At 38.2% G+C, this 19,515-nt stretch overlaps 2 protein-coding genes across 11 annotated transcripts in view; both read right to left on the reverse strand.

Moving 5' to 3' along the window:
• lats1 (large tumor suppressor kinase 1) overlaps window positions 1-19,515 on the reverse strand; it is a 777,671-nt gene that overhangs the window by 367,283 nt on the left and 390,873 nt on the right. The window lies entirely within an intron of this gene.
• The window catches only part of snx14 (sorting nexin 14), a 43,474-nt gene that overhangs the window by 10,080 nt on the left and 13,879 nt on the right, over window positions 1-19,515 (reverse strand). For 2 of the 10 annotated variants that reach the window (XM_087296987.1, NM_001044793.2), the window contains 10 exon segments: window positions 19,373-19,453; window positions 19,169-19,283; window positions 13,931-14,086; window positions 13,727-13,851; window positions 13,564-13,622; window positions 4,862-4,994; window positions 2,414-2,606; window positions 2,241-2,324; window positions 2,053-2,153; window positions 300-411 (listed from right to left, as the gene is read on the reverse strand). In XM_087296987.1, the coding sequence (XP_087153113.1) occupies window positions 300-411; window positions 2,053-2,153; window positions 2,241-2,324; window positions 2,414-2,606; window positions 4,862-4,994; window positions 13,564-13,622; window positions 13,727-13,851; window positions 13,931-14,086; window positions 19,169-19,283; window positions 19,373-19,453 (1,159 nt within the window). 10 annotated transcript variants of the gene reach the window in all.

Here is a 19,515-nt window from a genome sequence, read left to right on the forward strand (position 1 = left end):
TTACTTAAACAAAATGTCACTAGTATTGTGTTGCAGTTAATAACATGAATCACCTCACATTATCTATGTTTTGATTTGAGAGTCGATCGTAGAGCATTAAGATCTGTTAATGGAGGAATCAATTGTTTAGTATCGATCCGCACATCACTATCAGAGACCTAATCCATTAACATGGGGCAGAATCTCATGGGAAATAAGGAATCAGGATTATTAAAATGGTGCATAATGTGTAAGAGATGTGAATGTAAAGTGTGTGCTGTGTTAGTTTTGTGCATGTGGTGAAGGGAAGTTCAACATACCCAGGTTGACATCTGGCAGCATTTTGTCACGGAACTGAGACTCCATGCTGAATGGAGACAGGAAGTCGGCCAACAGCTGGCTGTTACTCAGCTCAGGGTGATGCAGAAGTTTCTTTATAAATAAAAAAGAAAGAAAAGAAAAAAAGAACCATCTTATGGTCATGTATGTCTAATACTGTAGATGATATTTAGTTTTCTAATATATTGCTCATTTCACTAGATATTTCTCAGTCATGATACATTTTTAAAGTAATTAAAGTAGTGTGTAGGATTGACATTGCACTACCTATGTCAGCCACTAGGTGTCAGTCCAAATTCAAAATACTGGAGAGGTTTTTTTCACGAAGCTTTTCCCATGACGACTTCACGTGAATGCAGACTGACGTAAAGTGAGCGTGATAATGATTGAGCCTTACAATTAGTGGTGTAAAGAATCACTAATCTCTGTTCGGATCATATTATGGTTCTAATCAACCAAAAAAAGGGAAGGAGACAAATTTCATTTGCTTTTTATTTATTACAAAAACATCTAAAAAAAAATAAATAAATAAAAGTAAAATAAAGAAATAATCAGCTGAATAAAAATAAATAGTAAAATATTCAGTCTTATGAAAAAATCACTGTCACTACTACTGTTGCTGATGACGCTAAATGTAGAAATCTGCCATTATAAATGTGTACAGCCCATATTCAGATTTAGTCTCATCTTCAATAAATGATTCAGTTATTCGCTCATAAAACTTCATGTTTCATTGCTGGATGATCATTTCTGAAGAATTATTCAGTGGCATATTTTTGATGGCTGGTGTCGCCACCTATTGGTTAAATAATGTAATAATGTACAACTTTTATTGTTAAGTGTCAAGTTAATTTTCATAACTACCTCAAAAGACTAAAGACTGAATCTCTTTCTAGATTTTGCCGTTTTCAGATTTGAATGCAGTGATTGGAAGGATTAATAAACATATGCAAATCAGCATCATGTATAATTTATGTTGCGTGGGGGTTGAGATCCAGATCTTTTAATGACTAATCGAGCAGCTTACACTGAATGCATTAATACAGGCTAAACAAGTAGAGACAGGAAACACCTTTAACAACCTAAGAAACCCAGCACATCCCTAATAACCCACAACAACTTCTTCCGTCATCATTATATTTTCAGGAATGCCTAAATGCCTTCATGCATGTGATTTAAATGATGCAAGAGGTGATCTCTCTGCGATCGGTACAAATTTAGGATTAATCGATAAGTAAAAAAAGTATTAATCCACGGGTCACTTGTGTTCTGAACCATGGGTTGTGATCCGTGATTCGTTACACTCCTACTTACAATGTAAGCTGCTCACATAAAGTTTGCTTGTAATATTTGAATTGTTTGCAAAATAAAAACTACCAACTCTGAATCTGCATCTCATTTTGGAGGCTGCTGCTGTCCTCCAGAGGGAGTATTTTTGTTGGGTCAGCCTTCAAGACTGAAATGAAATGCGCTGTTGTCCACCAATGCAATCTGGAGTGCTGAAATATAATTGGCTAAACTTGAAGTGGGCGGGCTATAAAGGCCAAAACAAACATTCTGGCACAGAATGCACATCCTCAAAGCAGAATCTCTGACTCCAGCTTTGTTTTTCAGATGAAGAATGGTCACTTAGCATGTGTATGAACTATCTGCACACATACTGTGGTGTGTTTATGCTTCAGAAGAGTCAATACAGCACTTTTATTATGATTTGTACAGGGTCAGATTAATTACCTGTAAATATTCCTCAAATTCTCCTCGTTTAGAGGACAGGAACTCATAATTCTTTGGTCCAATGATTCTTTTGGAGGGGAGCTGAGCGTCCTGGAATGGGCCTGTAATACAAAATCAAACCAGAGAGATCAATAGACCCAAACACATGAAGGCTCTGTCCAAACAAGAGAGACGATAATCAACTTTACCGTGAAACTCGGTGAGTTTAGATTCCAGCACATAAAACTCCACATATTTTCTGTACACAGACCAGCTCTCAGTCTCGTGTCCCACTGTGAAGCAATGAACACGTTCACAAAGATCTCACAGGACCTTAATAATCAAATAGAGTTTGGAGTGAATGTACGTTTCAGAAACTCACCGTTTTTCCTATCGTTTCGCTCCACGTCGATGCAGAAGACTGGAATACGCTCTTTCTTAACCTCATCATCATAAAAGTCCACATACGGGATAGAGATGGTCCAAGCGGAGAGGTTGCGCAGAGTTCCCGGAGTACCGACCGCATCCATGGGCCCTGGAGAGTCGTCCTCAAACACCATCACGGCCTCCTCCACCTGAGAGGACAGAACAATGAATGTTACGCCTCATTTCTGTGTTTTCAGATCTTCCAGTGCACATAAAATGTAACCTGTAGAGTGCATCAAAGATTTCTGCACTCAACAAAAATATTAACAACACACTTTTGTTTTTGCTCCTCTTTTTCATGAGCTGTACTTTTTTAGATCTGTAGATCTACATGTACACACAAGGATATATTTTATTCAAATAGAGGATACACACCTGTCTAAATGTAGGTTAGTGAGCGCTTCTTTGCAGAGATAATGCATTGACCATTGCTGATTAGAAGACATGATTATTGCACAGGTGTGCCTTAGGCTGGCCACAATAAAAAGACCTTGCCCACACTGATTTCAGCCACGATTTAATTGTCTGAGACAAATTTGGGAAATCCTAAAAAATTCCTGTAATCCAAGGCTAAAATCGTTGATTTAACATGTTCTCTGACCGCTGATTAAAACCGTTGTGATCACATTCCCCCGTCGATGAAGTTCTGGCTGTTTCCCTGCAGATTGATTTATCTGAGGGCGACACGGTGGCTCAGTAGTTAGCACTGTCGCCTCACAGCAATAAGGTTGCTGGTTCTAGTCCCGGCTGGGTCAGTTGGTGTTTCTGTGTGGAGTTTGCATGTTCTCCCCGTGTTGGCGTGGGTTTTCGGTTGCTCCGGTTTCCCCCACAGTCAAACACCTGCGCTATAGGCGAATTGATAAAATAAATTGGCCTTGGTATATGAGTGTGTGTGTGTGTGTGTGTGTGTGTGAATGTATGGGTGTTTCCCAGTATTGGGTTGCAGCTGCGTAAAACATATGCTGGAACAGTTGGTGGTTAATTCCTCTGTGGTGAACTCTAAAATAGATACTAAGCCAAAGGAAAAAGAATGAATGGTTCATCTGTAATAAAAGTCAAACCAACAACCAAAATGAGGCAAATGGTGGTCACACAGGTTTAGACAAATCGTCACCTATATATATCGAATTATAAGGTTCTCTCTGCGTTCTGAATGATTTTGAGATATTGAGCTTCAAAGTTTTTGCATTCCATATAACAAACAGTTTGTGTGTAACATTTGATTTTTTTTTTTAAAAAGTCTTAAAATGTGAACAACTCATATAAAAACATCCCATAATGTAAATAAGTTGTCATTTATAAGAATATGTCAATAACTCAATTTTGACAAAAATGTCAGACAGACCCTTATAGTTCTAAGGTGACAAAATGTGTGAACAATATTTGGGAGAAATAAGCTTTGGGTGTACTTGGAACAAGTTTTGGATCTTTTAATTCAGCTCATGAAAAGTAAGAGCAAAAACAATAGTGTTGTTTTATTCTTGCTTGCCTGTATTTACAACAGGTTTCTGAGCGATGAGCACTGTAGCCAATCAATGGGAAGCTGGATGCAACTGCCAATCAGAAGGATACATGCTAGTGCTTTGAAGATCGTGTAATTATAATGAATAATAATTAGTTGTTGGTACACTCTAAAAAAAACCCTGGTTTGTATTACCCTAATGTTGAGTCAAGTATGGACAAACCCAACATCTTTTTTTTTTAATTACATTATTTTTACCCAACTGTTGGGTTTGTCCATATTTGACCCAGCATTTGGGTTAATACAAACCCAAATGCTGGGTACCTGAATGGGAGACCACATGGGAAAGCTAGGTTGCTGCCAGAAGTGGCGTTAGCAAGGTCAGCAGGGGGCGCTCAACCTGTGGTCTGTATGGGTTCAAACACCTCAGTATATTGATGGGGACTCTATACTGCACTGTGAGTGCCATCTTTCAGACGAGACCTTAAACTGAGGTCCTGACTCTCTGTGGTTGTTAAAAATCCCAGGATGTCCTTGGAAAAAGAGTAGGGGTTTAACCTCGGCATCCTGGCCAAATTTGCCCGCTAGCCTCTGTCCATCATGACCTCCTAACCCTCCCCATATCATAATTGGCTTCATCACTCTGTCTCCTCTCCACCAATCAGCTGGTGTGTGGTGTGCGGTCTGAGGCAATATGGCTGCAGGTGGATGCTGCACACTGCTGGTGGATGAGGAGATCCCCCAAATGTGTAAAGCGCTTTGAATGTGCAGAAATGTGCTATAAAAATGTAAGGAATTATTAATAATATAATTATTTTTTTAGAGTGTACTGTATCCAAATTGATTCCAAAGCCTATAGGGTTACTGCTCACTAGTACAGAATGCAGAAACTGTAATATTGACATATTTTTAGTTCCAGTTGAGCATAGAGTTTTTCCTCACCGTGTCGTCTTCTCCTTCAATCATGGCGTATTGTGGAAGCATCGCACCCTCCATCGTGCTGCTCTTAAACACACCTTTAATCTTGCTGCCGATACGGCTGATCCCAAACGACTCGCCGCGCTTTGACGTGTTCCTGTTCGCAAAAACACACAGCAGTAGTTGTTTTACAGAGTCATAACTATCGCTTAAAGTGCCCCAGTTACGGCGTTTCCTCAGTGGTGTGCTGCTGTTTAGTCTGTGCTAATTAATGAAATGCAGATCTGCGTCTTGTACAAGTCTTCATTTTATATGATCTTAGACCAAAAACCAATCATGAAGGTACATTTTGATGTACGCATTAAGATTTTTAGCCTATATATAGATCTGTAATATAGATTTATATTTATGACTGAAATAAATATAAGCTTTCCATTCATATATGGTTTGGTATAGGACAATATTTGGCCAAGATGGAACTATCTACAATCTGACGGTTTAAAAAAAAAAAGAAATATTCAAACTACATTTTTAGCAATGCACATCACTAAACAAAAATTAAGTCATGATATATTGATGGTAGAAAAATTACAGAGCTGGGTGGATTACTTATGAATTGTTAACTGTATTATAATCTCTTACATTTGGTTGGTTAAGTGATTAATACCTTGATTGATCGACTGATTAATTGATTAATTGATTGATTATTTCATTGGTTGATTGACAGGTTGGTTGATGGTTTGATTGGTTTAATGATTGGTTGGTTGATTGTGTTGATGGAATGTTTGTTTGGTTGTTTGATTGGTCAATTGTTTGATTGAGCGATTACTATCTTGATTGATTAGCTGATTGTTTGATAGTTTTATTGATTGGTTCAGTTGTTTCATGGGTTTTTAGATTGGGTCATTGACTGGTTGATTTGTTTATTAATTGGTTGTTTGATTGGGTGATTGGTTGTTTGATTTGTTTATTGATTGGTAGCTTAATTGGGTGATTGACTGGTTGTTTGTTTGATCAGTTTGCTGATTGATCGATTGATTTGTTGTTTGATTGACTGATTGATTTGTTTATTGATTAGTGGTTTGACTGGGTGACTGACTGATTGGTTGCTTGAATGTTTAAGATAGATTGGATGTTTGATTGATGGTTTGATTGGTTTATTGATTGGTTAGTTGGTTGATTCATTGTTTGATTTATTGACTGATTGATTTGTTTGATTGGTTGGTTGTTTGATTTATAGATTGGTTGGTTGGTTGATTAATTGATTGTTTGTTTGTGTTGATGGAATGTTTGTTTGGTTGTTTGATTGGTTAATTGTTTGTTTGAGTGATTACTATCTAGATTTATTAGCTGATTGTTTGATAGTTTTATTGATAGGATTAGTTGCTTCATTGGTTTTTAGATTGGTTGATGGATTAGCTGTTTGATTGTGTGATTGACTGGTTGATTAGTTGGTTGTTTGATTGGTTTATTGATTGATTTTTTGTTTGATTGATTGTTTGATTTGTTATTTTATTGATTGGTTGGTTATTTGATTGACTGATTGGTTTGCTTATTGATCAGTGGCCTGACAGATTGTTTGGTTTGTTGCTTTGGTTGGGTTATTGATTGATTTGTGGTTTGATTGAGTGATTAATTGATTGATGGATGGATTGATTGATTGTTTGGTTAGTTGTTTTGATTGGTTGTTTGAGTGATTAATTTCTTGATAGACTGAATCATTGATTGTTTTATTTATTGATTTGTTATTTCATTGGCTGATTGATTGGTTGTTTGATTGGGTGATTGACTGGGTGATTGGCTGGTTGGTTAGTTGGTTGTCTAATTGGATTATTGAATTATTGGTTGATTGACTAATCAATACCAAGCAAACCCACATGTTTCTAAAGAGTTTAAGTATGGAATGGCCAATCAGCATTTACATTTAGAAAAGCATAACGAGGGCACTTTAAAAAGACACAATCAACACTCTTCACTGCATCATAGTCACACAACCAATGACAGGGCGAAGAATACAATGAAAACATGATCACAGGAAATGATGGGTATACCAAAATGCTTTGAAATGAACAGGAAGAGAACAGATACAGGCTCAAACAATGCAAGGCAATGCACACAGTCCAGTAAACCCATGCATCAGTCCTGCTGCCTGTGCTGAACTCAGACCAGTTTTACCACCATAAACATCCTCCTGTTTTATGCACAAACTGGTCTTAGATGAGCAGAAGGCTGGGAAGATCTTTCCACCCGAGACTTACTTCCTGGGAAGTGGTAAAACTGTGGGCCGACGTGTGGTGTTGGATGTGGATGTGGCTCGGGCATTGACCAACGGGGACCTGTTGCTACTGACACTATTTCTGCTCAAAGGGACGATGTCAAGTCTAAATGAAGCAAATCCCAGCAGAAGTAATGGGGCACATGGATAAACATGAGGTTTACTGACAAAGTAAATGAACATTTGTGGAAAACAGAATGTAAGCAGTTACGTGGTGTATTTTAGCCATGTCAGCGGGTATTTTCAGGCCCACACATAAACCAGCCCTTATTTTGCACATGGAAAATACTGGAAAAATGTCTATATTAGTGTAGACGTAGCCTACAAGTGTTGTAAGATGCTGCTTTAAAATGAAAGCACACTAGTGTAAACCCAGTCAAGGGTTTCCACAGCGATCTCTGCTCACAGGAAGCTCAAAGAGATAAAAACACAGAAAAACACATCATCTCAGCAGGGAGTTGAGCTATTAACTTCACCGCCAAGAAAAGCTAACAACTCCCTCTGCAAGTCCGGGGATTACATAAGTTTTCATCTGAAAACCGATTAGTGTGACAATGACTAGCTAAAAATTCACGATCCTTCTTGTGATCTTCCTGTCAAACTGAACTGATCCAAGCTGGAGGAAGAGAGTGTTTCCTGCTCTAAAACTCGATGCTTTTCCTAAATGATGAATTTCGCAACACTGGCTGTGTTTTTGAGCACCTGAATAAACACTGAACTGAACTGAACAACAAGACTTTATTCAACTGCAGAGCTGCTTTAATTACAGCTAAACTCAGGTTACTTTTTAAACTGACAATGTGTAATGTGAATGCATTAACAAACTGAACTAATACAGTTCAAAATAATATTATATACAGCCGTTCCCAGATGAAATTATAGTGAAATCAAACTGTATGAATGTTGCACCACTAGCTTTTTTTGGTATTAACACTAAGAAGCTGTTTAAAGAGCTCATAATGCTCTATTTTCTGAGTTTTTAACATAATCTTTGGTCATATAAAACATAATATAAAGTCAGGGAATGATTAAATTTTTTTACTAAAGAGGATAAAATTTACCAAGAACAGAGCTGTGGCACAAAAATGTTTGAGAAATCAATTCTGTACTGATTCTGAAATTTTCAAAATGCATCAATATTCTGTCACGATTCTCTGTTAAACAATAGCCTAGAGCGCCTTCTGTTATTATAAACTTTCCTAGAGCGCCATCTGCTGTTAAACACTAGCCTAGAGCACTTTCTGCTATTAGAAACCAGCCTAGAGCGCCATCTGCTGTTAAAAACTAGCCTAGAGCACTTTCTGCTATTAGAAACCAGCCTAGAGCACTATGTGCTTTTATAAAGCTAGCGTATAGCACCATCTTCTGTTATAAACTAGCCTAGAACACCATCTTCTGTTATAAACTAGCCTAGAACACCATCTTCTGTTATAAACTAGCCTAGAGCTCCATCTTCTGTTATAAACTAGCCAAGAGCTCCATCTTCTGTTATAAACTAGCCTAGAACGCCATCTTCTGTTATAAACTAGCCTAGAGCTCCATCTTCCGTTATAAACTAGCCTAGAGCTCCATCTTCTGTTATAAACTAGCCTAGAGCTCCATCTTCTGTTATAAACTAGCCTAGAGCTCCATCTTCTGTTATAAACTAGCCTAGAGCTCCATCTTCCGTTATAAACTAGCCTAGAGCTCCATCTTCTGTTATAAACTAGCCTAGAGCTCCATCTTCTGGTATAAACTAGCCTAGAGCTCCATCTTCTGTTATAAACTAGCCTAGAGCTCCATCTTCTGTTATAAACTAGCCTAGAGCTCCATCTTCATTATAAACTAGCCTAAAGCACCATCTTCTGGTATAAACTAGCCTAGAGCTCCATCTGCTGTTGAAAACCAGCCTAGAGCACCATCTGCTCTTAAACACTAGCCTAGAGCACTATCTGCTGTTAAACACTAACCTAGAACACCATCTGCTATTAGAAACCAGCCTAGAGCGCCATCTGCTGTTAAAAACTAGCCTAGAGCACTTTCTGCTATTAGAAACCAGCCTAGAGCACTATGTGCTTTTATAAAGCTAGCGTATAGCACCATCTTCTGTTATAAACTAGCCTAGAACACCATCTTCTGTTATAAACTAGCCTAGAACACCATCTTCTGTTATAAACTAGCCTAGAGCTCCATCTTCTGTTATAAACTAGCCTAGAACGCCATCTTCTGTTATAAACTAGCCTAGAACACCATCTTCTGTTATAAACTAGCCTAGAGCTCCATCTTCTGTTATAAACTAGCCTAGAGCTCCATCTTCCGTTATAAACTAGCCTAGAGCTCCATCTTCTGTTATAAACTAGCCTAGAGCTCCATCTTCTGTTATAAACTAGCCTAGAGCTCCATCTTCTGTTATAAACTAGCCTAGAACACCATCTTCTGTTATAAACTAGCCTAGAGCTCCATCTTCTGTTATAAACTAGCCTAGAGCTCCATCTTCCGTTATAAACTAGCCTAGAGCTCCATCTTCTGTTATAAACTAGCCTAGAGCTCCATCTTCTGTTATAAACTAGCCTAGAGCTCCATCTTCTGTTATAAACTAGCCTAGAGCTCCATCTTCCGTTATAAACTAGCCTAGAGCTCCATCTTCTGTTATAAACTAGCCTAGAGCTCCATCTTCTGGTATAAACTAGCCTAGAGCTCCATCTTCTGTTATAAACTAGCCTAGAGCACCATCTTCTGTTATAAACTAGCCTAGAGCTCCATCTTCTGTTATAAACTAGCCTAGAGCTCCATCTTCTGTTATAAACTAGCCTAGAGCTCCATCTTCTGTTATAAACTAGCCTAGAGCTCCATCTTCTGTTATAAACTAGCCTAGAGCTCCATCTTCTGTTATAAACTAGCCTAGAGCTCCATCTTCATTATAAACTAGCCTAAAGCACCATCTTCTGGTATAAACTAGCCTAGAGCTCCATCTGCTGTTGAAAACCAGCCTAGAGCACCATCTGCTCTTAAACACTAGCCTAGAGCACTATCTGCTGTTAAACACTAACCTAGAACACCATCTGCTATTAGAAACCAGCCTAGAGCACCATGTGCTATTGTAAAGCTAGCGTATAGCACCATATGCTGTTATAAACTAGCCTAGAGTTCCACCCTCAGTTATAAACTAGCCTAGAGCTCCTTCTGCTATTAAAAACTAGAGCGCCGTCTGCTGTTAAAAATGATTAATACTGAGAGATTTCAGCTGCTGTCTGGGCCTTCCATACCTCTCTACACCTCCCTTTCTTCATGTGTTCAATACCTTTTCCATGTGTCGCTTCACTTTATTATACATAATGTAACTTCTATACTCATTAGTTTTGTTTTCTTTGTATGTATGGGTTACTTTGATAGTTTCCGACATGCATTTAATAAAAAAATAAAAATATAAATATATTTTTCTGAGAAAAATGGTGATGTGTTCAATACTTTTTTATCCGCTGTGTGTGTGCTTATAACCTCCTTGAATCCTGCTGAAGTGTAAACAAAGAAACCAAAACAACAACAACAACAACAATTCAGAACTCTGATGATTTTTACTAATAAATAATAAATAAATAATAATAACAAGACCCTACAAATAGGGCTGGGCAATATATCTGAAAAAATAAAAATAATAAAAAAAAAATTCTATAAATTTATTTGACATTTCAAACAATTGAGGCCAAAAGCTTAAAATCAAAAAGGGAGTCTGGTGTTTTCTTTATTTAAACCTGGATGCTTTATGATTATTATAACCCTTCAGATACAGTAAATATCAAAAAGTTAAATATAGACACATTTTCCTTCTGTGAAATCAGGAAAGGAAATGGCTTGAAACTAGAACTGCTGCCACTGTTAAGTGTAGTGACACAAATATACGTGCTAATAATAATAATAATAATTTAAAAAAAAAATAATAATAATAATAATAAAACTGAATGTATTTTAATCTGATATACTGCCCAGCACTCCTATTAAAGGGATAGTTCACCCAAAAATGAAAATTATGCCATTATTTACTCTCCCTTCACAAACCTTGAGTTTCTTTCTTCTCTTGAACACAAAAGAAGATATTTAGAAGAATGCAAAAACCCTGTAACCATTGACTTCCATAGTACGTAGTATGGAAGTCAATGGTTACAGGTTTTCAGCAAATATCTTCTTCTGTGTTCAAAGAAGACACTCAAACAGGTCTGGACCACTTGAGTGAGAGTAAATGATGAGTAAATGTACATTTTTCAGTGAACTGCCCCTGTAAACGTCTCCGGTGGCGTTCAGGCAGCTGAAATACAGCATGCAGTGAGAGCACTGGACAACATTCACTAGAACCTCAACAACACACTTACCTTAAATCATCCAAACTCAAATTCCTGGAATAACAGGAAGAGGGGTTACGATGTGCTGGACACACACATACACGGCCAATAATTCTCACTGTCTGATAATGAAGCCCACGCTAATGCATGCTGGATGAGCTTTTCCTCTCACACACGCAAAGAAAGATGATATTTAACACGATAACAAAAAACATTAAATATATATATATATATATATATATATATATAGTTGAAGTCAAAACTATTCACCCTCCTGTGTATTTTTCATCCCAGGCAAACTATTGCTACTTACACCTGTATACATTTCTGGAGAACGCCAAATATGTCCCAGGAGTTTTGCATTTTTTGCAGTTGTTGTTTTTGCGAATCCACCAGAGGGCGCTGTATCTGTTTTTCAGATGTCAAATTTCTCTTGCGATTGTCATTAACAGCTGCTGTTTTCATATAAATCCAGTAGAGGCCGCTGTCGACTGACTGACTGACTGAATGACTGACTGACTTATCCCCACATCCACCTCCTTCGGTAAACCCAACCGACAGTGTTTTCAAAAGCCATCCTGAAAAAGAAGAGCCCTCGCAACAGCCTGATTTTTACCCCGTTTTCAGATTTTACCACATTCTCACCCTGTTATTGACTAGTTTATTTAATTTTTTGCCTTTTGTTTTTGTTTTATCTGCTTTCTGGAACTGGTCTTCGCCGAGCTCAAACTCTGTCATCGCGGTCAACGCCACCCTGTGTCTCAAGTCTGCCGACATATGCGGCGAGCCACTGGACAAACAGTTAACAGTGGACAAGACGTCCACAGGGAGGTAATCGGTCAGATGTCAGCGTGAAAAGAAACAGCAGTCATCTGCGGTGTCATATCGTCCCGTAGAGTCTGTTTTAGAGACGAAATGTAGCCATGCGTACATCTGGCTACATAATTAGTGCTCTTCAGAAATGCATACGGGGGTACATATTCACAATGAGCTTGTGTTGAATTTTTTCAAATCAAATATTTCCCAAACGATGTTGAACAGATTCAGGAAATTTTCACAGTATTTCCTAGAATATTTGTTCTTCTGGAAAAAGTCTCATTTAAATTATATGGGCTAGTTTTTAACTGTTTCAAAGCCATTTTAAGCTCAATATTATTAGCCCCCTTCAGCAATATTAGTGTTGGATTGTCTCAAGAACAAACCACTGTTATACAATGACTTGCCTAATTACCCTAACTTTACCCTAATTACCCTAGTGAAGCCTTTACATGCCACTTTAAGCTGAATACTAGTGTCTTGAAGAATATCTAGTCTAATATTATGTGCTGTCCTCATGACAAAGAGAAAATAAACCAGTTATTAGAAATGGGTTTCCGTTAAACAGAAATTGCAGGAAAGGATATATACAAGGGAGCGAAAAATTCAGACTTCAGCTGTATTTTGATATTTGTGGATGACTGTTACTGTCTTAAATCCCCTAAACAGAAAACAGTGCTCTGATTACATCTTATAAAGTGAGAAAATGAGGCAGGATTTCTATATTTTGAGTGTTTTGACAGGTGGATGAAAAACTCACTGCGATTGGCTAAACAGAACATCCCCTAATAAAAACGTAAACGAATCTCGTCCTGCCAGAAAGGTCTGGAAAATATCGCACAATAATTCAGAAGACTCCACATATCTAACAAAATTGATAAATGCATGAGGAAAGTCATGCAAGAACTTCACATGACTGTGTAAACATGTTAAATGTGTTTATGCAAGATGCATATTGGGAAATATTAAGGCATTTTACTTTTGAATTGATGAATTGTGTTGTGCATTTATGAATTGTGCTTTGCATTTGTGAATTTTATGAATGCAAATGTATTATTATTGAGACTGATCTGGCTCATAATGGGAGCCAGAAATCTCCTGAGGCATATTTGCATCATTTGATGGCAACTTTGGCCCCAAAATATTCAATATATGTAGTTTGATGTCTTTATTCTTTGCCACTTTTAATCATTAGTTTTGCATGTTTGTGTTTAATTGGCTCCACACCCATTACCCTGACTGTTACACTAATAATGAGTGTAATGCTGTTGTGTTGCAGCTTTTCCCCCCGACTCTACATACAAGTGGAAGAGGCTCACCTGTTGAGCTTTGAATTTCTAGCTGGAGACTCGGCGCCGCAGAGCAGATGGCGAAAATACTGAAGAAGAAACAGAGAGAGAGACGATTCGCCATGTGCAATATATCAGCAAAAAATAATAATAACTGCATGATGATTTATTAGAGTGCAGCAGAGGATCTCACCTCATCACTGTGGCAGAACATGGGGGTGAAGACTTTCTCCAGCAGACACAGCACATGCTCGTAGGCCTCGAACAGGCAGCGCATGGTCTGGAGCTTCACCACGCCGGTGTACGGGCCCTCAGCGACTGCAGGAGACAGGAGCACACAGAGGTCAGAGGTCAGAGAGAGAGAGAGAACAGCTGCTGCTGCAGGGCTCAAACTCACTGCTGTGGATCTCCTCGATGATGAAGGGGTCGAAGCTGATCTTGTCGATGCTCTCCTCCAGACAGTACGTCTCGTAGATCTTCTTCACCTCCTCGTGCAGACGCTGCTTCTCGTCGTCGCTCAGATCAGGACAGAGGATCCGGTCATTAAACTCCTCTGCACACAAAACACAACTTATATTGTTGGCTTATCTACAGCGCTCAGCAGAAATATATAGAGTACATAGATAAACAGAGACTCTCCATTTTGAAAATGTAGATTTTGATCCATTTCCCAGTGAACAGAAGTCATATATCATGGTGCATTTGAACAAACGGATTTATTAAACGGATATATTTATTAAAATAACATTGTAGTCACTGAGCAACTTTAGAAATATAAAGGCAATACATTTTTCCAGAGATGGGTTGCAGCTGGAAGGGCATCCGCTGCGTAAAAACTTACTGGATAAGTTGGCGGTTCATTCCGCTGTGGCGACCTCGGATTAATAAAGGAACTAAGCCGACAAGAAAATGAATGAAGTCAATACATTTAAATTCATGCAAAATATTGTCAAACTACTTTACAAACAACAAAATTTCAGCAATTTTTTATTTTATTTTGTTGCTTCTCTTGATTATTCCTATTTTTAATGTTTTTATTAATATTTTTCCCTGACCTATAGGCTTGGGTGTGCTAACTTTCAATGGTTATCATGTTATTTTGTTGGATTAGCTGCAGATTTGGCTTCAGTACTGACTAATCTTATGTAGATGCACAAATATAATAGCTTCCAATTCCTAAATATTCGTTTAAATGAGACTAATGAGATATGTTGAGCACTGTTTTGTTCTAAGCAGGGTTTCCATGTTTTCATGAACAGCAGATTCAAGCACTGCTTATTTAAATCAAGCACGTTTGTAATTCACACCCCAGCATATGTAGCACCATGAAACTCCTTACTGTACTTAACATTTCACGTACTCTTAATATTTACATACAAAATGTCAGAGCAATATTCAAACATTTGAACCAATATTAAAAAGTCATGTTCAAATAACTAAATAAGACACGGCCTATTTTAAAAATCCCAGATTCAAAAATTATTCATGATTTTGAATCGATTTTTTTCACCCCACAAAAAAATTCTGAAGATTATTAATTTATAGCAGTGGTTCTTAAAGTGGGGACGGGATCCCCCGAGGGGTCGCGGGGCAATGAAGGGGGGTCGCATGGTGATTTCCAAAAATCTATTTATTTTTATTAAACCATAAGATTTAACATATTTTATCCATAACTATACTGAAAATAAAAATAGTCGTTTATAGTTACTATATACTATATAGTTACTATAGTAGCTTATAGTTACTATTTTTATTGGATTGCGACCCCTGGGGTAATTACATTATATTAAAGGCAGCAATAGCGTCAGATGCATTTTGATTTTATAACATCAGGTTATACTTTCTGGCACATTTTAAGCACTGACACAAATTTAATTGGTGTGTCTGCGTCATTGCATGCAAGGTTTCTGTATTTATAACCACCTCAGAGGATATTGGGGGTCGCGAGTCACTGGCATTGTTATTTTGGGGGTCGCGGGCTGAAAAGTTTGGGAACCCCTGACTTATAGAACCTTATTATTTTAATTATATGATACAAATATGCGGCGACGCAGTGGCGCAGTAGGTAGTGCTGCCACCTCACAGCAAGAAGGTAGCTGGTTCCAGCCTCGGCTGGGCCATTTGGCATTTCTGTGTGGAGTTTGCATGTTCTCTCTGCGTTCGCTTGAGTTTCCTCCGGGTGCTCCGGTTTCCCCCACAGTCCAAACACATGCGGTACAGGTGAACTGGGTAGGCTAAATTGTCCATAGTGTATGAGTGTGTGTGTGAATGTGTGTGGATGTTTTCTAGAGATGGGTTGCGGCTGAAAGGGCATCCACTGCGTAAAAACTTGCTGGATAAGTTGTTGGTTCATTCCGCTGTGGCGACCCCAGATTAATAAAGGGACTAAGCCGAGAAGAAAATGAATGAATGATACAAAAATGCTGAAGAAAAAAGTTGTCATTTAAAGATCCAATTTCTCAAGCTCTACTTATAGTTGCATACAAGACTTTATGATAATAATAATAATAATAATAATAATAATTTAAATTACACCATATTACACAATTATAGTGAACGTAAATTCATAATAATTGTTTCAAGATTATTTAATGAACATGCATTCAGAGGTTTATTCGTTTTTATTTAATGTTATATCAGTTCATATGAATGACTCTCATTAGGCTTGTGGGATGCATTGCATTGCTGTTATTTGAGTCGGGTCGCTGCATCTGGTAGATTAGTCCAGTGCACTGAGTGAATTTTGTGTGTTGATATGAACAGTACTGATCATCTTTGCAGCTGCGTCCCGTCATTTATTTGGAAACAGCAACGCTGGATTCCAACATTAGGCCGGTAACAGTCATAGATATTTACATTGTATATGTACAGTTGAAGTCAGAATTATTCACCCCTTTTGAATTTTTTTTTTTTTTTTATATTTCCCAAATGATGTTTAACAGAGCAAGGAAATTTTCACAGTATGTCTGATAATATTTTTTCTTCTGGAGAAAGTCTTATTTGTTTTATTTAGGCTAGAATAAAAGCAGTTTTTAATTTTTTAAACACCATTTTTGAGACAAAATTATTAGCCCCTTTAAGCAATTTTTTTTCAATAGTCTACAGAACAAACCATCACTATACAATAACTTGCCTAATTACCCTAACCTGCCTAGTTACCCTAATTAACCTAGTGAAGCCTTTAAATGTCACTTTAAGCTGTATAGAAGTGTCTTGAAGAATATCTAGTCTAATATTATTTAGTGTCATCATGACAAAGAGAAAATAAATCAGTTATTAGAAATAAGTTTTTTAAAACTATCATGTTTAGAAATGTGCTGAAACAATCTTCCCTCCATTAAACAGAAATTGGGGAAAGAAATAAACAGGGGCGCTAATAATACAGGGGGGCTAATAATTCTGACTTCAACTGTCTATCCATGGGTGGTGCGCCACCATGAATGAACCGCCAACCTATCCAGCATATGATTTACACAGTGGATGGCCTTTCAGCTGCAACCCATCACTGGGAAACACTCATACACTCTCCGCACACACTAATTTACGGCCAATTCAGTTAATCAATTCCCCTACACCGCATGTGTTTGAACTGTGGGGGAAACCGGAGCACCCAGAGAAAACCCACACCAACACGGGGAGAACATGCAAACTCCACACAGAAATGTCAACTGACCCAGCATGGGCTCAAACCAGCAACCTTCTTGCTGTGAGGCCACAGTGAGCCACCACACCGCCCTTCTTTGGATTCAGATGGTCTAAATTAAACAAATGTCTTGCACCGCCAGATAAAGATGCTAGGAGAACTTCCAGATGCCTCTCGCAGGACTAGAAGACCTCAGCACCAGGCGCTTAAGTCTACAGCTGTGGATGCTTAGGCATGTGCACATTGCTCAAGCCTGTATCCATTAGCTTGTCATGAGTCCAACATCCAGCTGAGCAAGAACATGTGCAAAACCTGAGAACGTACACTGTTGACTGTTGTAATGCTGAATAGAGAAAACCCTTTCACAACTATTGATAACTTTGCACACACAAAATGACCAATAGAAATAGTTTGTTTAAGGGCCCTATCATACACCCGGCGCAATGTGGTGCAAGGCGCGGCGCAACAGTCTTTTACTACTTTAAGCTCGGCGCAAGGGTCATTTTGAGGCGTTGCGCCACGCTGTTTAAATAGCAAATGCATTTGCGCTCATATGTGCGCCCATGGGCGTTCTGCTCTAAAAAAGCAGGCGTGTTTTGGCGCGTTGCTATTTTGAGAAACTGTAAATAGTCTGATCTTTAGACCAGAACAAAGTCGGTCTATTGTCTGGCGCAAAGTGCGCCTGGCTTACACACTACACACAAGATGCAATACGCAAATATCTTTACATATGAAAAAGATATAATATATTAAGGATATATAGGATATAATAAGGATATATATAGGATATAAATATAAATTATTAAAATATTAAAAAAACATATTAATTTCTAGCCTACATGAATTTAAAAACCACTGCCTTCATACTTTCTTCATCTCGGGAGGCTTTTTCAGTTCATTCAATTTGCTTTTGTTTAATTTATTATTATTAGCAGTATTATTTATTATATCCATATTTATATTTGTTTTATTAAAAACAAGCTTAGATTTGTCCACCTGCAGGTTTTAGACAATATGGGGCACAGCATGTGTATTTGGAAATAACTCAGTATTTTGACCAAACTTTGCTATTATTATTCATTTATTAGTTTGCTGGAAATTAGAACTGAATTTAGAAATAGTTTTGAAACAAATCTTTGCGCTTAACAAACGAAATTAATTATTTATAGGCTAATTGATGTCTGTGCAGTAAGGTTCCCCTATCCACGAGAGCAAAAGCGAAAGTGAACTTACTTTACGTCATGTTAATAGCAATGCGCTCTTGGCGCGACGCAGCTGGCTCTTAAAGGGAATGGAAGATGAGACTCTGATTGGTTTATTCTCAAAACACACCTATAACTCACTAAGAAAATAAACTCAACCCTTTTAAAACATCCGCCACGGCGCAAGGCAGATTTCCTGACCTTAAATTAGCAAAAACGCGTCCTGACACGTCCTGAAAGCGTTTGTGCCCTGCGTTTTGCGCTCTGCGCATGGACCGTCAAAATAGAGCCCTAAGTGTTTAAGGTCTGTTCTCTTTAAAAATCTAAACTGGCTGACTGATTTCTTATATAGAGTTATTTTCGGATTGTACAGGAAAGCACTGCATTAAACTACGTTTCCCTGCCATGTCTTTAAAATAGGAACATTTGTTTTACCCCACAAATCTGAAGCACAATGGAGCTTCTGTGTTCGCCTGCCGATTGTGACGGACGCGTGCAAGTAAACAAACTTTGTCTCCTTTTACGCTTGAACAACTAAATGAATGCCAAAATCTGTTTAACTGATTGTATTTAATTAAATTACAACATCGATGCTGTAAAAGGAACCGTATAAAATGGATAAACAGTCACATTAACCATTCACTGGAAGTGTATCAGTATGGGAAGAAACACTAGCTCCGCATATACCCTATTGGATCCTGTCAAATCTTTAATAATCAATCCCAGATAACCGAGTCATGCATGCACCCCTGAATAGTGTGCATGTTAGAAGTAGAACACATGTGCTCACCGACAGTGAGGCAGAACTGCAGGACGTGCACCGCTCCTTCCTCCTTCAGGAAGCTCATAAAGCGAAACAACAGATCCTGCTGCTCTCTGATCTCCTTCAGATCCAGCTTCAGCACCTGACAGAAGAAACCCTCATCATCATCAGCACCCTCCATTCGCTTCAAAACAGTCCACCGTCATGCTGAGGTGACAGAGGGGTACTCACTGACGACTTCTTTGTGCGCGGGTCTGCAAACCTCTCCAGGAAGGGCACCAGGGTAGATGGAGGGTCCGTCACGGGTTCAGGCTAACAGCACAATCACGTATGAACAACATCAAAACACTGTAGATGGGAAAAGCTGTGATGAT

This window comes from Danio rerio, chromosome 20 (genome assembly GCF_052040795.2).
Source record: "Danio rerio strain M-AB ecotype USA chromosome 20, GRCz13ab, whole genome shotgun sequence".
Classification (NCBI taxonomy): domain Eukaryota; kingdom Metazoa; phylum Chordata; class Actinopteri; order Cypriniformes; family Danionidae; genus Danio; species Danio rerio.